We start from the raw sequence: 14,678 nt of genomic DNA on the forward strand, positions 1-14,678 counted from the left end.
CTTTGTTAGGTACACCAGGAAAAACATGGAAAGAGAAAAAGTGTTTAATGGATTTTTAATATTACGATGCACAATCCATGAATTTTGCATTCTTCAGAAAACAACTCCATCAATATCTAAATGATGACATGTGTCAGGAGACAGGATTGGTTTCCAAGGAGGTTGTATCAGTTTGCAAAGTATTGTATAAAAGAGTTAGGCTTCGGGTTAGAAATAATAGAGCTTTAATCAAGGTTGCCTATATGGCGTCAACTCGAAAGACCTGCACCGGGCCTCTCTGGAGACCACACGCCATGACACGACAGTAGTTATCTTGCGAATAAATTTGTGAACGAGCTGCTGCGGAAACAGTGTACTTCTGACAACTGATGGGTGATATCCAACGAGGGTGCTGTGCCATTTCACTGTTATAAGAAGTTCCGTCCGTAAGAAGGACAAAGATGGAGTCCAGGTCTCCGAGAATAATTAACGTCAAAATGTCTGATGATACCGCGAGCGAAAGCAAAAGTATTCACCTCAGGCGCTAGAGAAAAGAATTTAGATCCAGAAGGCAGTTATAAAGAACGAATGTGAAGATTGTTACTAACAATTATTGAGGAAAAAAAAATAAAAACGAGATTGAATTGCTACTTCTAAATCAGAGTCGAAGACGGAAAGCAACTACGTCAGAAAAAGAAGGTATCGACAAGAGATCATTTCAACAGAAACAAGGAGCAGATTTATTGGAAGCTGCGTCGCAGATCAAGCAGAAGATTTTTAATTTCGTTCCGCGAACTTTAAGATACGTGGAAATTCAAGCATAAACTTCGACAAGCTTACGTCACGGCAGTCTCTGCTGACGTATTACTCGATATCACCCAAGTTAAAGAACTACTGAAGTGGGAATCCTATAACAACTCCTGGAAAGACAAAGGAGAAAAATCTGTTCATTTCGAGTCATAGAATTATACTACCCCAAGATTATTATTTGTCAAGTAGATCAACTCTATCACAAAGGAAAGAATCTTCTGCGTTAAGCAGATTATCACAGCTGTTCATGATGGCAATGCTAACTGATTCTGTTTATTATTCTATTCCAACTAGTCCAGAAATGAGCAAGATGTTCTAAGAAGATGATAGGCCAGACTGCCCAAATGGGTGCCGTCGGATGACGTTGCCTGCCGAGAGATGACTAAGCCCAGAGGAGAATTATGCCAGTATTTCCCATTCACCTAGGGAAGTAAAAAGAGGCGTGTCCCTATGTCCTGTCAGCTGGACATATGCCGACGACTGGAGCTGCTGAATTCAGATAAGTCTTGTTTTTAAATTAATGTAGTAATGTTTATATGTTCGTATGTGAGTATAATGCCTTTGCTGGCAGGACCTAGTGTTTACAGTGCACTATGTCTTCTGGTATAGGCTAGAGCAATTTTGTTACTTTCATTGATCTGTCTCAGCTTTATCCTTGGCTTTGACAAAATGAAAGTGACTGAGGTATGAGCGATGCTAGTAATGCCATTCTTTCTGCAGCCAGTCCCTGCTATGAAAGGTGTGAAAATGTTGCTCATAGGGTCGGTTGGTGCATGCATTTCAGTGGGCTTGGCAGACTGATATGTAATAGCAACTTCTGACTCGGTGAGGAAAGCAACGGGAAACTACCTCACTCCTCATTTCCCTAGTACGCCTCTCCAGTGATGCCTAGGCCATCTATGACAGCTGATGGCGGAACTGTTGAGGATCCAACCAGCCTTCGGGCTGAGGACTAAACAAACAACATGTGAGTATAATATAATTTGTTAAGTTATTCCGTGCGAAATAATGAAACGACGAAAGTGGTGTATTGAATTAGATCAAAGGTGGTTAGGTAATCTTCGTATATGAATGACAAATCCATAGATAGGTAGTCAATCAGTGATGAAAGCCTACGTTCGAGATGTGATCCATGTAGTGTGAAATACTGAGTTCGTTAAGGTGACAGTGAACTGTATACTATGTCAAAGAGAGATTTAGGTACGCGTGTACGTTGGTTATGACCAAAGAATGTCAAGTTGGGAATCAGCAGTAGGATATGCTTGCCAAATAGATAGATGTGTTTACAATAATTTAAGGTTATGACGGAATTAAGGTCATAATGTCGTGAAATATGTCCATGAACCGTGATTAAAATAAGAAATGCCACGATTAAATGGAGTGGATACGTATTTAGTAAAGGAGACGGGATATATGTTTGGAAGTATAATAATGATTATTTTAAGAGAAGTTGATATGAGATTGATAATTTAGAATGGTGATAGTTATTGATTCTTCGCGAATATGAGCACGGTGATGTAGTAGTGGACTTAATGGTTTCAAGTTGAGTTTGTACTAAGTGGAAATGAATATGTAGCATTTATATGTACTATTTCTTTTACGAGCAAGCATGAGAAAGTTCACAGATTATTGAAGTGACACCTGTTGGTTAGCGTGCATACTTGGTAGTACCAATGAAGTCTCAGTTAGGAGGATGAACCAAACAGATGCACTATGTCACAGATGTTTTCTAATTATAATCTATTATCAAGCGAAAGGTCGTGTAGTAACTTCTTAGGCAATACCCCTATCACTGATGACTGACTGTAGGTGTATAAATTGTATCTTATGGTCGAGTCTTCGCACAATGCAGACCACATTAGCTAGTATACTTCAGATGAAACTAGAAGAGTAGTCGTTAGAATATATAATATCGCACGTATGTTCAATTTAAAATGATGAGAAGATTCAGATTTTAGAATAGTATATGGAACCTACTGGTACTTGTTGAACCATTTATTAAAAATACATTAATTTAGAAGAAGACTTATCAATATTCACGCAGAAGAGGAAAAAGCATGAATATTCAGAATTGTAAATCAGTTGTTTATAGAAATATTAGGGAACTATCCTCCCAGGTTGATATTTATAGGTATCTATTGATATGTTGAGAGATAGGAATAACTATATATCAGCAGATTAATATGAGCTCCGAGTGAGAGCCAGCAATTAACTCAAAAACTTCATAGGCAACAGAGGAGAATTCTAATTCATGAGATATGGTTTTAGGCCTAAAATGCGTCCTGAATATCTTGAAACCACCCTCAGTCTACACTTTAGCTTGTAAGGTATCATGTTGTAAATATTTTTCTTTGCTAGGGTGCACCCAAATATGTTTTAACTACCCACACAAGTTTTAATTATCCAAACATGTTTTAATTACCCAAACATATTTTAATTTAGTTGTTTCAATCTATTAATTTTTTTAACTTTATTTCGATTTAATCATTTCTTTACAAACCTAAGATGGTGAGTTTGACATCTTTGAACTTATAATTTTTAATTTGTTAATTACGAGCTGAGTTATAGTAATGTTCAGTTAAATAATTGGTTATACGGACTTCAATAATTTGCCGTATATTCCATTTTGTCTTTGATTTTGGGGTCAGTCAAGACTTAAGCACCTAGTGCAACAGATTTCAATAGATTCATTTTTTAAAATGACTAACTCAAATAGCATTTCTTATATAATGCATAGTGGGTGCCGGACGTGTCAATTACCGGCAGATTCAAGGAACGTCGCTTGTATGTATTTTTACCCGATACTGACATTTCTTCGATTTCTCCTTACGCCAGAAATGTGGATGTGTTAATTGAAATATTGATATGGAGAGAGGCTAAGAGAGGAAGTAAAATGATTGATTATGCATTCGGATAGAAGAAGTAGACAGATTTAACAAATTAAGGCTATGCTCGCCAGAGATGGATGGGATAATCAGATGATCATGCAGTTTCCTCTATTAGAAATTCTTTAGGGAGGATAGCATAATGTTCGACCTTTGGATTGAAACAAGTATGTAATAAATAAGATATGTAAAACTTAAACCATTCTTTCAATGTGTATCGTAGCGTAGAGACTTAGATTTAAGTGAATGAATGCTACAACATCTTGGCAGCATACGAAATTCAATAAGTAACGTATGAGAGTTGTATCTATGTGTAATTTAAGATTTCTTTGGCTCCGTATGGTAGGTCTTTCTCATATTCGGAACTCATAGCCCAAATGATAGATTATGTTAGTCAAAGGATCGTAATTAAGCTAGCCTGGATCTTATGCGTCCTCTCAGGGAGCCGGAACGGCGCAGTGCTGAGGTAACAAAGAGATCTATTACCACAGACAGATAAGGAGGACTGATAAAAATGTTCCTTTCTAAATACTGTACTGTGATCAGTGTAATTTCTACTTTTATTCTCTTATTGCAGTGTAGTAAGTCAATTTTCCTATTGTTTTTTATCTGTATTTCTTAATATATTCATTCAAGAAAATCTCTTATTATTCTCATGCTTTATATTCCTTCAAACCAATCCCTCCAAAATATCTTAAGTGCTACAAAACCTATCATAAAAGGACCACTCTGTTAAATAATGCACTCGACAATGACTGGAAAACAATCGTAAGTGACATTCATAACAAAAACCAAGTTCCTTTTCGCTATGATTGAATAAATACCTACCCTAATATGACAATAAGATGAAAAACTCATTTCTGGAGTAGAATAAAAGCCGAAACTGCCTAAACTGTGAGTATTCAACTCGCTAATCGTTTTTATCATCTCTTGTAAAATTCATATTTTGTCGCTTATGATACTTTGCCTTTCCAGGGACGATACAGCTCAAGTAGGGCTTTACAATGTTTAACCCTGAGAAAGTTTTCGCACAATATGCTCTATTGGTGGAAAAGAATCTAATTCCCTCCATGGGAACTTAGAATTTCCATTCAATATTTAGTGATTAAGAAAAACATTCTTTTCAATACTCATCAAAAGCATAGCTCAGAATGAGATGTGTTCACATGTATTTACAATGTTCTTAAAGAATGAAACTATATGAACAACTTAAATATAAAATGAACAGAACTGTACGTACCTATCTTGAGCTGAACATAGTTATGGCAATCAATAGCTAATCCTCTTATTGCCTCCACAGCAGTACTTGTCATAGGAAATGCAACACCAGAAAGGGTCTGGTGCCGTGTATCAACACCAACACCCACTTCACATCGTTTCAACTCGGCAAGTTCTTCTTCAGCCACTGTAAGTGGGGCAGGACCAACTGCGGCGTTTTTGTAGCGTTGAAATCCATGAAGTGTAATATCATCCTGAGAATGACACCATCATAAATTTTAAGCATATGTAGGATTCGAGAGAGATTTATAACAAAACTAATAAGACTTGAACATAGAAACACTCAATTGAATTAAATAAAAGCGAGAGATGAAAACAAAAAACAAGTCTTAGCTGAGCTGTAAGAATATCAACATGACAACTGACTGCCTTTCATTTTTTCCCAGAGTTTCCTTGACACACCAACTGTCCTATTTGACACCGCCCATATGATTCACTCTTCTACATTCGGCCATCCTACTGGTCATCCATTCCAGATGACACATAACCAATAGTCAATGGCTTGTACACTAGCACAGCTTGTACACTAGTGTCCAAAAGTTAAGCAAAAGTTACGAGTAAGCAGGGCAACAGGAAATAGACCGCAAATCGCACGACATATGCACCTACCAACCTTACGTGTTCACTCTGTATAGGAAAGGAGTGTTCTCTGCTTTGACTAGCGGCGTAACCGCAAGGTAAACACAACCAGTGCCTGCGCCCCATGTTCCCTCAGTCGTGTTTGACCTGTATAGTGTGCGGAGTGTAGCTTCGTGGTGAACATGACAACATAATGGCACAACGACGCCATTTGGACCCCGTTTTGCGGGGTAGAATACACGGCCGCCTGGAAGCAGGCCAGACACCGACCGAAGTCGCCGTATCCTTGAATGTGCCACAAAGTGTCATTTCCACGCTTTGGAGATGATTTTGAGACACAGGAGATGTCAGGCGTAGGCCAGTACCAGGTCGACCAAGGGTAACCACCCCACAGCAGGACCGATATCTGGTCTCAACCGCCCGACGAAATCAGAGTGCACCTGCAAGACAATTGTCGGCGGAGCTTGCAGCCATCTAAGGGGTTGCCGTTTCCCGGCAAATGGTGTACCGGAGGTTCAGAACAGCAGGGCTGTTTGCCCGATGTCCAGCGGTGTGTGTCCCGCTCACTCCAGCATAGAGACGGGCCCGTTTACTGTGGAGCTGTCAACATCGAAACTGGACCATGAATGAATGGAAGTGTGTGCTCTTGTGCTCTTTGCGGATGAAGCCCGCTTCAATTTGCAGAAAGATTCCTGTCGCACATTAATCTGGAGAGAACCGGGTAGCTGATACAACCACAGGAACATCGTGGAACGGGACCAGTATGATGGTGGTGGCGTCATGGTTTGGAGCGGCATCATGTTGAATGGCCGTACGGACCTGCACATTTTATGGGGTGGTCCCAGGAACACTTAACGCTCGGATATACAGGGATGAGGTACCGAGACGACATGTTTGACTCTTCAGAGGTGCGGTTGGTCCAGACTTCCTCTTAATGGACGATAATGCCCGACCGCACCGCGCTGCTCTGGTGGATGAATTTCTGGCTAGGGAAGACGTTCATCGCATGGACTGGCCAGCGAGGTCTGCAGATCTGAATCTTATAGAACATGCCTGGGATGCATTGGGGAGGTGAACTGCATCATGTCAACCTTCACCAAGGACCCTCCAAGACCCTTGCATTTCCCTTTCGGACGAATGGGATCGAATGCCACAAGAGCTCTTCGACCATCTGATAGAGAGCATGCCATATCGCTGCGAAGCATGTGTGGCCGCTAGGGGTAACCATACACCCTATTAACAGCATATTTTGTTGTGGAAGACATTGCCAAGTTTTGTTAGTTGTTGTCAAAGGTGTACCTCAGCTAACAGAACCTTTCTGACGCTGTTTTTTTGGACAAGTTGTGTGACATATGGTGTGTGAGTCAGCTTCCGTTTGTTCAGCAATCCATCTGACATTCCTATCACGAGGTATGGCCTCATTTAGTGATTATGCTTAACTTTTGGACATTAGTGTAGTTTGTCTCGGACCTTCGTGTTCATTAACTTTGTTTTCCGACCATTAGTAGTCCAGGACATAGTACTCATTTACATATATGATTTGATAATTCCAGCTAAAGATGAAACTGAAGCATTATGCCGCTTAAAGATGATACTGGATGTAGCAAAGGACTATGGCATTAAACCGAACTAAGGGGAATGCCACTTACAGGTACTCTTGTAATGTTTCTTCTTTCCTCTTCTTCCGTCTACTCAGAAGTCTATGGATTTCTGTACTACCCAGCCTGACATCAAACTATTCTATCAAAGCTTTCTTTAATTTCAGCAATGTTGATAAACCAATTTCACTTTCGATGAATAGTTTTGCTAAGCGAGACAATGATTTCTTACAAATACTAATTTCTGCATGTTGTCTCATCCCATCAGAACAGCTATTTCTTCAAATTCCATAATCCACTTTCTGACTGGATAATCTCCTTTACCACCAAAGTTGTGTACTGAACCTTCGACGTCTCGAAACATCAGTGCGAATCTGCGGCCTGAATTTCCCCATTTTCCTGATGAGATGTAGTCTGTAAGCAAGTCATTTTCACTTTCTTCTGTAGATGCTTCTGATTTGTAGGTTACTTTCTTCTTAATTTGACTGTGCTCTCTTGAATTCGCTTTAGTCTTCAAGCACGAACTACACTGTACAGTGCAATCATCATTTTCTTCGTCATCATAGTCATTCACATCGTCCTCAAGTTTTGACAGCAATTCTAAATTGATGAAGTGCTGTAAAATGCGTCTCGTTAGCTCGTCTTAATCTCCCTCATATTCCAAGCACAACATATTGCATACAGTAATAAAGTCATATTCAGTAAAACTGTCAATGATGTACTTAACCTTATCGTCATACACGGCAGAACCTTCCGAAAACTGAAATCCTGTAAATTCTAGTAACCTCGTACAGTTCTGCCCGTCACCTTCCTTACAATACATAATTTTATGCCGGGTTTCAATAGCAGACATAGATGCAGTAGAAATATTCTTGTTTATTCTCTGAATGTCTCCTACCATTTTCGTTCTGGATTGCTGCTGGCGTATTTACTCGAATTTTGCGTCATTAACTTACACGTAACAGTCAATTTTCATTATAGTTCAATATTGTCATCATCGATTTGAACATTGTACGTCTTCATTCTTCTATAATGTCATTTCACTTTGATCATAATGCACCAAAAGCAATAATTTCAAGTCTACTTACATTAGCCGGCATCCATTTTTCTTATTGCGTCTTACCGTCGTATCATTATTTTGGCAAGTTCTCAATCATTTCCTGTTCCGGACGAACCCCAAAGACATAGGATTTGAGAGAGATTTATTACAAAACTAATATTACTTGAACATAGAAAACAATTGAATTAAGGACAAGCAGAAGCAGAAGAATATCAACGTGACAACTGATTGCCTTTCATTTTTTTCCGCAGTTCCCTTGACAAACCAACTGTCTTCTTTGACACCGCCCATATGATTTTACTCTCCCACACGTATTTCACTCCATCATCAAGCCACAGAATTTTAACATTCAGTATTTACTTTCCTTCTGTTTTTTGTTATTAATATTGGATACTAGGAATTCAGTGGTCATAGGACCTAAGGATCAAGAACAGGACAGCCCCTTTGTACAGTATGTCATGAAAGGTATGTAGCCGTAGAAGCTAAAACTGGGAACATTCAGTAGTATTATACACCATTCAAGTTTTTGGGTGAAGTGACTTTATGAACTCTGGAGGAAAACCACACACTGTTATACACCGACCTTCAGGTTATGGTAACTCCCAGGTCAAGGGTGTATTTATCATACCTGCAGGCATATGACTTTCTATTTTAACTGAAACCATCATGGGAATATTTAGAAGAGAGAGAAAAAGGAAATAATAATAATAATAATAATAATAATAATAATAATAATAATAATAATAATAATAATAATAATAATAATAATAATCCCATGGGGGTTTCAGACTGTTCCCCTATCGGGTGCGTCCCAGGTGGCGGATCGGGAGGCTCGCCGGACTTGTCCGGAGGGTTTGAGGGAAATAAAATACCTCTCGTGGACCAAAAACAGGCACAGCTTACCAACATCTTCAGCAACCTCTGAAGCTCACTACTTCAGTTGTAACCCTGACACCGACAGATCGATGTCCCCAATACTATTAACTTGATCGCATGATGGAATCATGCTACAATATAATTACCCCAGGCCCTAGTATACATACTAGTTTTTCTCGGTCATCGGATTCTGGGGGGCCGAGAACATCATGCGGGAATGTTCGGAGCTTCCCAAATCTCTTCGCCCAAAATGCACAACTTTCTTTGGTAGTCTAAACACCAAAACACTTTGGGAAACTGGGAAGTTAAAACAATTAACAGACATGTTAGATAACTTAAACATCCAAATTTTAGCACTTCAGGAAACCAGATACACGGATGAAAATAATTTCGACTCAGGAAATTATAGAATTTACAAAGGCAAGCCAGCAATTTCCCTTCATAAGAGACCATTACAATTTGGCATACGATTTGCTGTAAGAAGAAACATTGTAAACTCAGTGCTTAACTTTTCTTTGCCTTCTGGAAGAATTTCAACACTATCCATTTAATCAGGAAACAAAGCTTATACATTACTTAACCCATTAAGTTGGGAGCGAGCTCTTCTTCGTTACCCACTACGGTGGGGAGGTGTTTTCATCATAATATTTTTAAATACTTGAAATTATGCAACCCGACATGTATCTGTCTAATATTACTTGTATATTGTGACAAAAAGACACATTAATTTCAATACTGCACCGCATATTCACGATAAAGAACGATTTTTAAGCAAGACGTTTTTTAGTGTAACAAACGCATAAGTCTCATATTTCCATTTTTGCTCTTATGGGCATTGTAATAGTTACTTTCCGAAACTTGTACATAAGCAGTAAACATTTACGAATCAAACTACCATTGTAGTCCCACAAGCACTATAAAATATTGTTACACTGTGCTATTATTACACTAGTGAAGAATGTAAGAATGATCAGAGGAAAATGTACTCACCGAATATGTACTTTCTTCTCTTGTTCTGGATATGAAACTGCCGAGTCACTAATTTTTTCATTCAGAGACTTTCGCTAATCCACACGCAGTGGCGGTGAAAATGGGGGGAGGGGTTTAGGGGTTGTGCTCCTCCACATTTTTGGAAAAATAAAATTTTTATTGTATTTTAGCCGTCTAAAAGATAAATAAAAATCGCTCTTTAAATGCAGGCCCTACCATGTTGTTGCTACTTTCTTTATTCCGCAGTTGCAGTCACTGTCTACACGCACGCACTCACGCACACACATACATATACGAATTTCCACAACTATGAACACTTCACAATACACGTGCAATGGACGCCTCTCAGTTCATATTTTAGCGGTGTGGTACACTCTGAAGCAAGGAGCCAGGCAGTGCTACATCGCAGATTTTGCAGCAGTGCTGTGTCCCCTTTCTTTTATTATTTTTATTGCAGTCAACACATCTCTTGCTTGCAATGGGTTTCGTCCTTGAGAGGGAATTGAAATCCGGGAAGTGTCTTACCGAGAATCGATCCGAAGTGTCATTTGACAGCGACACCACTGATCTGACTGGCTGGGCTTCAGCGGGGGTTGATTTATCATACTTGTCAAAAAGCTTCTGGATAACATGCATACGAAATGGTAAGTGAGTGAATTTTCCTCCATGTTTTTGATATATAACGAAGGAATTGAACATTGTTATGACCAACAAGTGCCTGAAAATCTTTTGGTAGAACTTCTTTATTCGCTTTCGGGCTGTACTGTATACACTGTATACACTGATCAGATAAATCGACCCCACCCATTGAGTCATTGTAATCTTTTGCTAGAGGCTTTACGTCGCACCGACACAGATAGGTCTTATGGGGACGATGGGATAGGAAAGGCCTAGGAGTTGGAAGGAAGCGGCCGTGGCCTTAATTAAGGTACAGCCCCAGCATTTGCCTGGTGTGAAAATGGGAAACCACGGAAAACGATATTCAGGACTGCCGATAGTGGGATTCGAACCTACTATCTCCCGGATGCAAGCTCACAGCCGCGCGCCTCTACGCGCACGGCCAACTCGCCCGGTTCATTGTAATCTATACACATGACAGGCTTTTCTACTGTGTCCCCTTTCCTGTTTTTCACAGTGTGCATTTCGGCATCATGTATGCTACTTAGCATACATACATCCCTCTTGTCTCTCCACTTGAGAGCAATGAGTTTGTTACGATAAGCAAACGCAATTTTCCCCTTTAGTTTTTTCCCCATTACATCTTTTAGAAAAAAAATTCTGTTCGGTCTTACGGTGCCTACAGCATCTGTCTGAAGGTCACTGAGCAGGTCAAATAGCTCCGGACTACTGTAGTTGTTATCCACAGCTATTAGATAACCCTTATTCAGGAGACCTTCGGCCAGTGTAAATACAACTTTGGAAGGCTTAGTGTACTCAGAAATATCTATTCCACAAACTTCGTTTACCAGATCAGTTTCCTTCCCCGTATACCATAGGAGGTTCCACACATACCCAGATATAGCTCCACATAACTTATAAGATTCCATACCAAAGCGCAACCTTTTCTTCGGTATGTAAACCTTCCATCCCAGTCTACCTTTCCACAATAACAGGCTCTCATCAATAGATAGGCGATCGTCTGGAGTATATGCGGTTCTGAATTTTGATAATAGGTCATCTAGAGCTGGCTTCACTTTATACAATTTGGGATGAACCTGTCTATTATAAGCTTCTTTGTCCGCAAAATGCAAAAATTTCATAATTTCATAAAATACAGGAGTAGCTAACAGTTTATTACGAAAAAAGTAATGGACTAATTTCGGCTTCTGAACAATACCCTGCAGTAATAAGATTCCTAAAAAAGTTTTATTTCATTTTTGTTAGTGGATACCCAGTCTCTCTCACGACTTCTTCTTTTCACTTTTGCCATCAAAGAATTCAAGGTAATTGTTTGCTGAGCATACAGATTTGTTTGCTGTGCAATAAGATCACAAAGTCCGTCATCTATAAAAAATTCGTAAATTTCTTCGGGCTGTTTCTTATCTAAAAGTTCACCCTGGATTCCAGCATTGTAATTTGTTGGAAATCTTGCTCGCTTACAACCCCGCACATCCCATTCACCCTGTACAGCAGCAGGATTACCATCATTCGCAGTTTCAGTTTCACTGCTTTCACTGGAACTCGAACTCCGTACCGATTGAACGTGTCTTAGAACCCTGCTAGAAAAGCTAGTTCCCGGAATATTTACTAATAACGGAGATTCATCGTCACTTTCCGAACTGAAATCACTACAACTTTCATCTTCGCTATTTTGAAGGATATCACGAGTTGAGACAGAGATTGAGATAACCTCTGTCTCCCCAATAGTACAGTCACTTGGAATATCTCTCGTCCTTTTAAACATACTGTAATACAGTATAAAATAACATAAAACTCTAACACATTTCAAAAACACAAAAAGAACAGACTGAAGCTTCTATTTATCGTGAACTTAGTACAGCACAGAACCAGTCATGCGGCCCACTGATGAATGCAAAGAGAATATGCACGGGCTGAATGTGATGCGGCGCTTAAGCGATTTTTGCATTGAACAAAACGAACAAAATAGAAAGGGGATTCCTTGTCGCAATACAGTTCTTACTACGTAGTTTTAAAAAAATCGGAGAGATGACAGCACCTTCCAAAGCGTGTGAGGAAAGTTTCAAGGCTCACGCTTAATATTGAAGATAAGAAAAAAATTAAAACAGTCGCGCGTCTGGAGCCGCATCGCCCACCCTAGCGCAGAGTTTGAAGTGCGGCTGGAGCCACAAGCCCCTCTCTACGGATTAATGTGCATGCACCAACCAATTACTACAATCAAAAAGATCCACAAATTGTGGAAGACTTCTGGGAACTGCAACAAGAAACTACAGCCACAATTCCAAATCATCACATAAAAATTCTATTAGGAGATTTCAATGCCCAAATTGGTAGAGAAAAGAAATTCAGGACCATTGTAGGACTACATCCAGCCCACAACAGAACTAACAAAAATGGTGAAAGATTAATTGATTTTTGCAAAAAAAATTATCTCAAATTAATGTCAACACATTTCCAGGCACTTCCACACAAGAAAACAACCTGGAGATACCCAAATTTTCACTTGGGAGAATTTCAACTACATCATGTGGCTATTTCCAAGAAAAACTAAAAAGAAATTATGAATGTTAAAGTTAAAAAAGGGATCATTGACTCTGATCAACATCTATCCTTAATCAAGGTTAAATTTCAACCAAACAGGTCCAAACCCAGAATAACAAAAAACCTGAGTGTCGATCCGGAATTTCTTAAACAGAACACTAGTACTTTCATTGAAAGTATTCCTACTTACAATCCTTCGAACAGATTAGAACTCAAAGACATACTTTTGAAGGCTTCTCGAAATGTTGGCACACCAAACAGGAAACACAAACATAGGTGGTGGAATGAAACCTGCGACAAGGCCATAAACTTTAGAACTAAAGCCTGGCAGAATTGGAATTCTCATAAAACTGAACAAACCTGGCAGGAATTCACCAAAATACAGAAACAAACACAAGAAATTATCAAGTCTGAAAAACGCAAATACGAACACTAAAGATTGGCAGAAATTGAACAAGATTTTACAAAAAACAATAGATGAAACTTCTACAAAACTTTCAGAGTAGAACGATCAAATTATCAGGCACCTGGTCTTTGCTTCAAACGCCCAGATGGGACATTGGAAACGAATAATTAAGAGAACTGCAAACTTCTAGCAGTTTATTTCCAGGATCTTTTAAACTGTGAATCCCCTAAAGAACAACTCACCTCTGAAAAACCCTTATCTAAAAAGAATCAGAACCCCCAACACTGGAAGAAGTCAAAGAAATAATCCATGGACTCAAAAATAAGAAAGCCCCGGGGGAAGATGGTATAATTGCCGAAATGCTGAAGATAGGAGGTGACAATGTAGCCCGGAAAATCCACTCGATTCTTGAGAATATCTGGATCACTGAAGAAATCCCGGAAGATTGGAAATGTGCGCTAATCCATCCACTACACAAGAAAGGGGATAAAAAGATCATCAATAAGCAATAATTATAGAGGAATTAGCTTGATAGCAGTTGCTTACAAATTTTTTTCCAAAGCCCTGCTCACTAGACTTGAGAAACAAACAGACCTAATTGGTGAATACCAGGCAGGTTTTCGAAAAGGAAGATCTTGTACAGAACAAATCCTTAATCTCAAAACTATCCTCGAAATGCACAAAACCAGACAAACAGTCATTACTTTTTTAGATTTCAGAAAAGCATATGACTCTATAGACCGTCAAACACTTTTCAATACTCTAGAAGAATTTTAAGTGGATAAAAAAACAAGAGAATTAAACAAACATTAACTAGCACTACTTCAAAAGTTAAATTCCTAGGTGAAATATCTGAGCCTTTTCCTGTTAACACCAGGGTCCGTCAAGGTGATGGTTTATCACAGTTGCTGTTTAACTTGGTATTTGAGAAAGTAATCAGGACCTGGGAAAAGGAAACTAAGGGAACAACCCTTGGGAGACTACGTAAAGACAGAATTCACGTGCAATGTCTGGCCTTTGCTGATGACATAGCAACC

The 14,678-nt window shown here is 39.2% G+C and overlaps 1 protein-coding gene across 2 annotated transcripts in view; it reads right to left on the reverse strand.

Annotated features, from left to right (window-relative positions):
• twf (twinfilin actin binding protein) overlaps nt 1–14,678 on the reverse strand; it is a 207,339-nt gene that overhangs the window by 74,028 nt on the left and 118,633 nt on the right. For both annotated transcript variants that reach the window (XM_067140456.2, XM_067140457.2), the window contains exon 5: nt 4,915–5,146. In XM_067140456.2, coding sequence (XP_066996557.2) covers nt 4,915–5,146 — 232 coding nt within the window. The remainder of the gene's footprint in view (nt 1–4,914; nt 5,147–14,678) is intronic.

Source organism: Anabrus simplex, chromosome 2 (assembly GCF_040414725.1).
Source record: "Anabrus simplex isolate iqAnaSimp1 chromosome 2, ASM4041472v1, whole genome shotgun sequence".
Classification (NCBI taxonomy): Eukaryota; Metazoa; Arthropoda; class Insecta; order Orthoptera; family Tettigoniidae; genus Anabrus; species Anabrus simplex.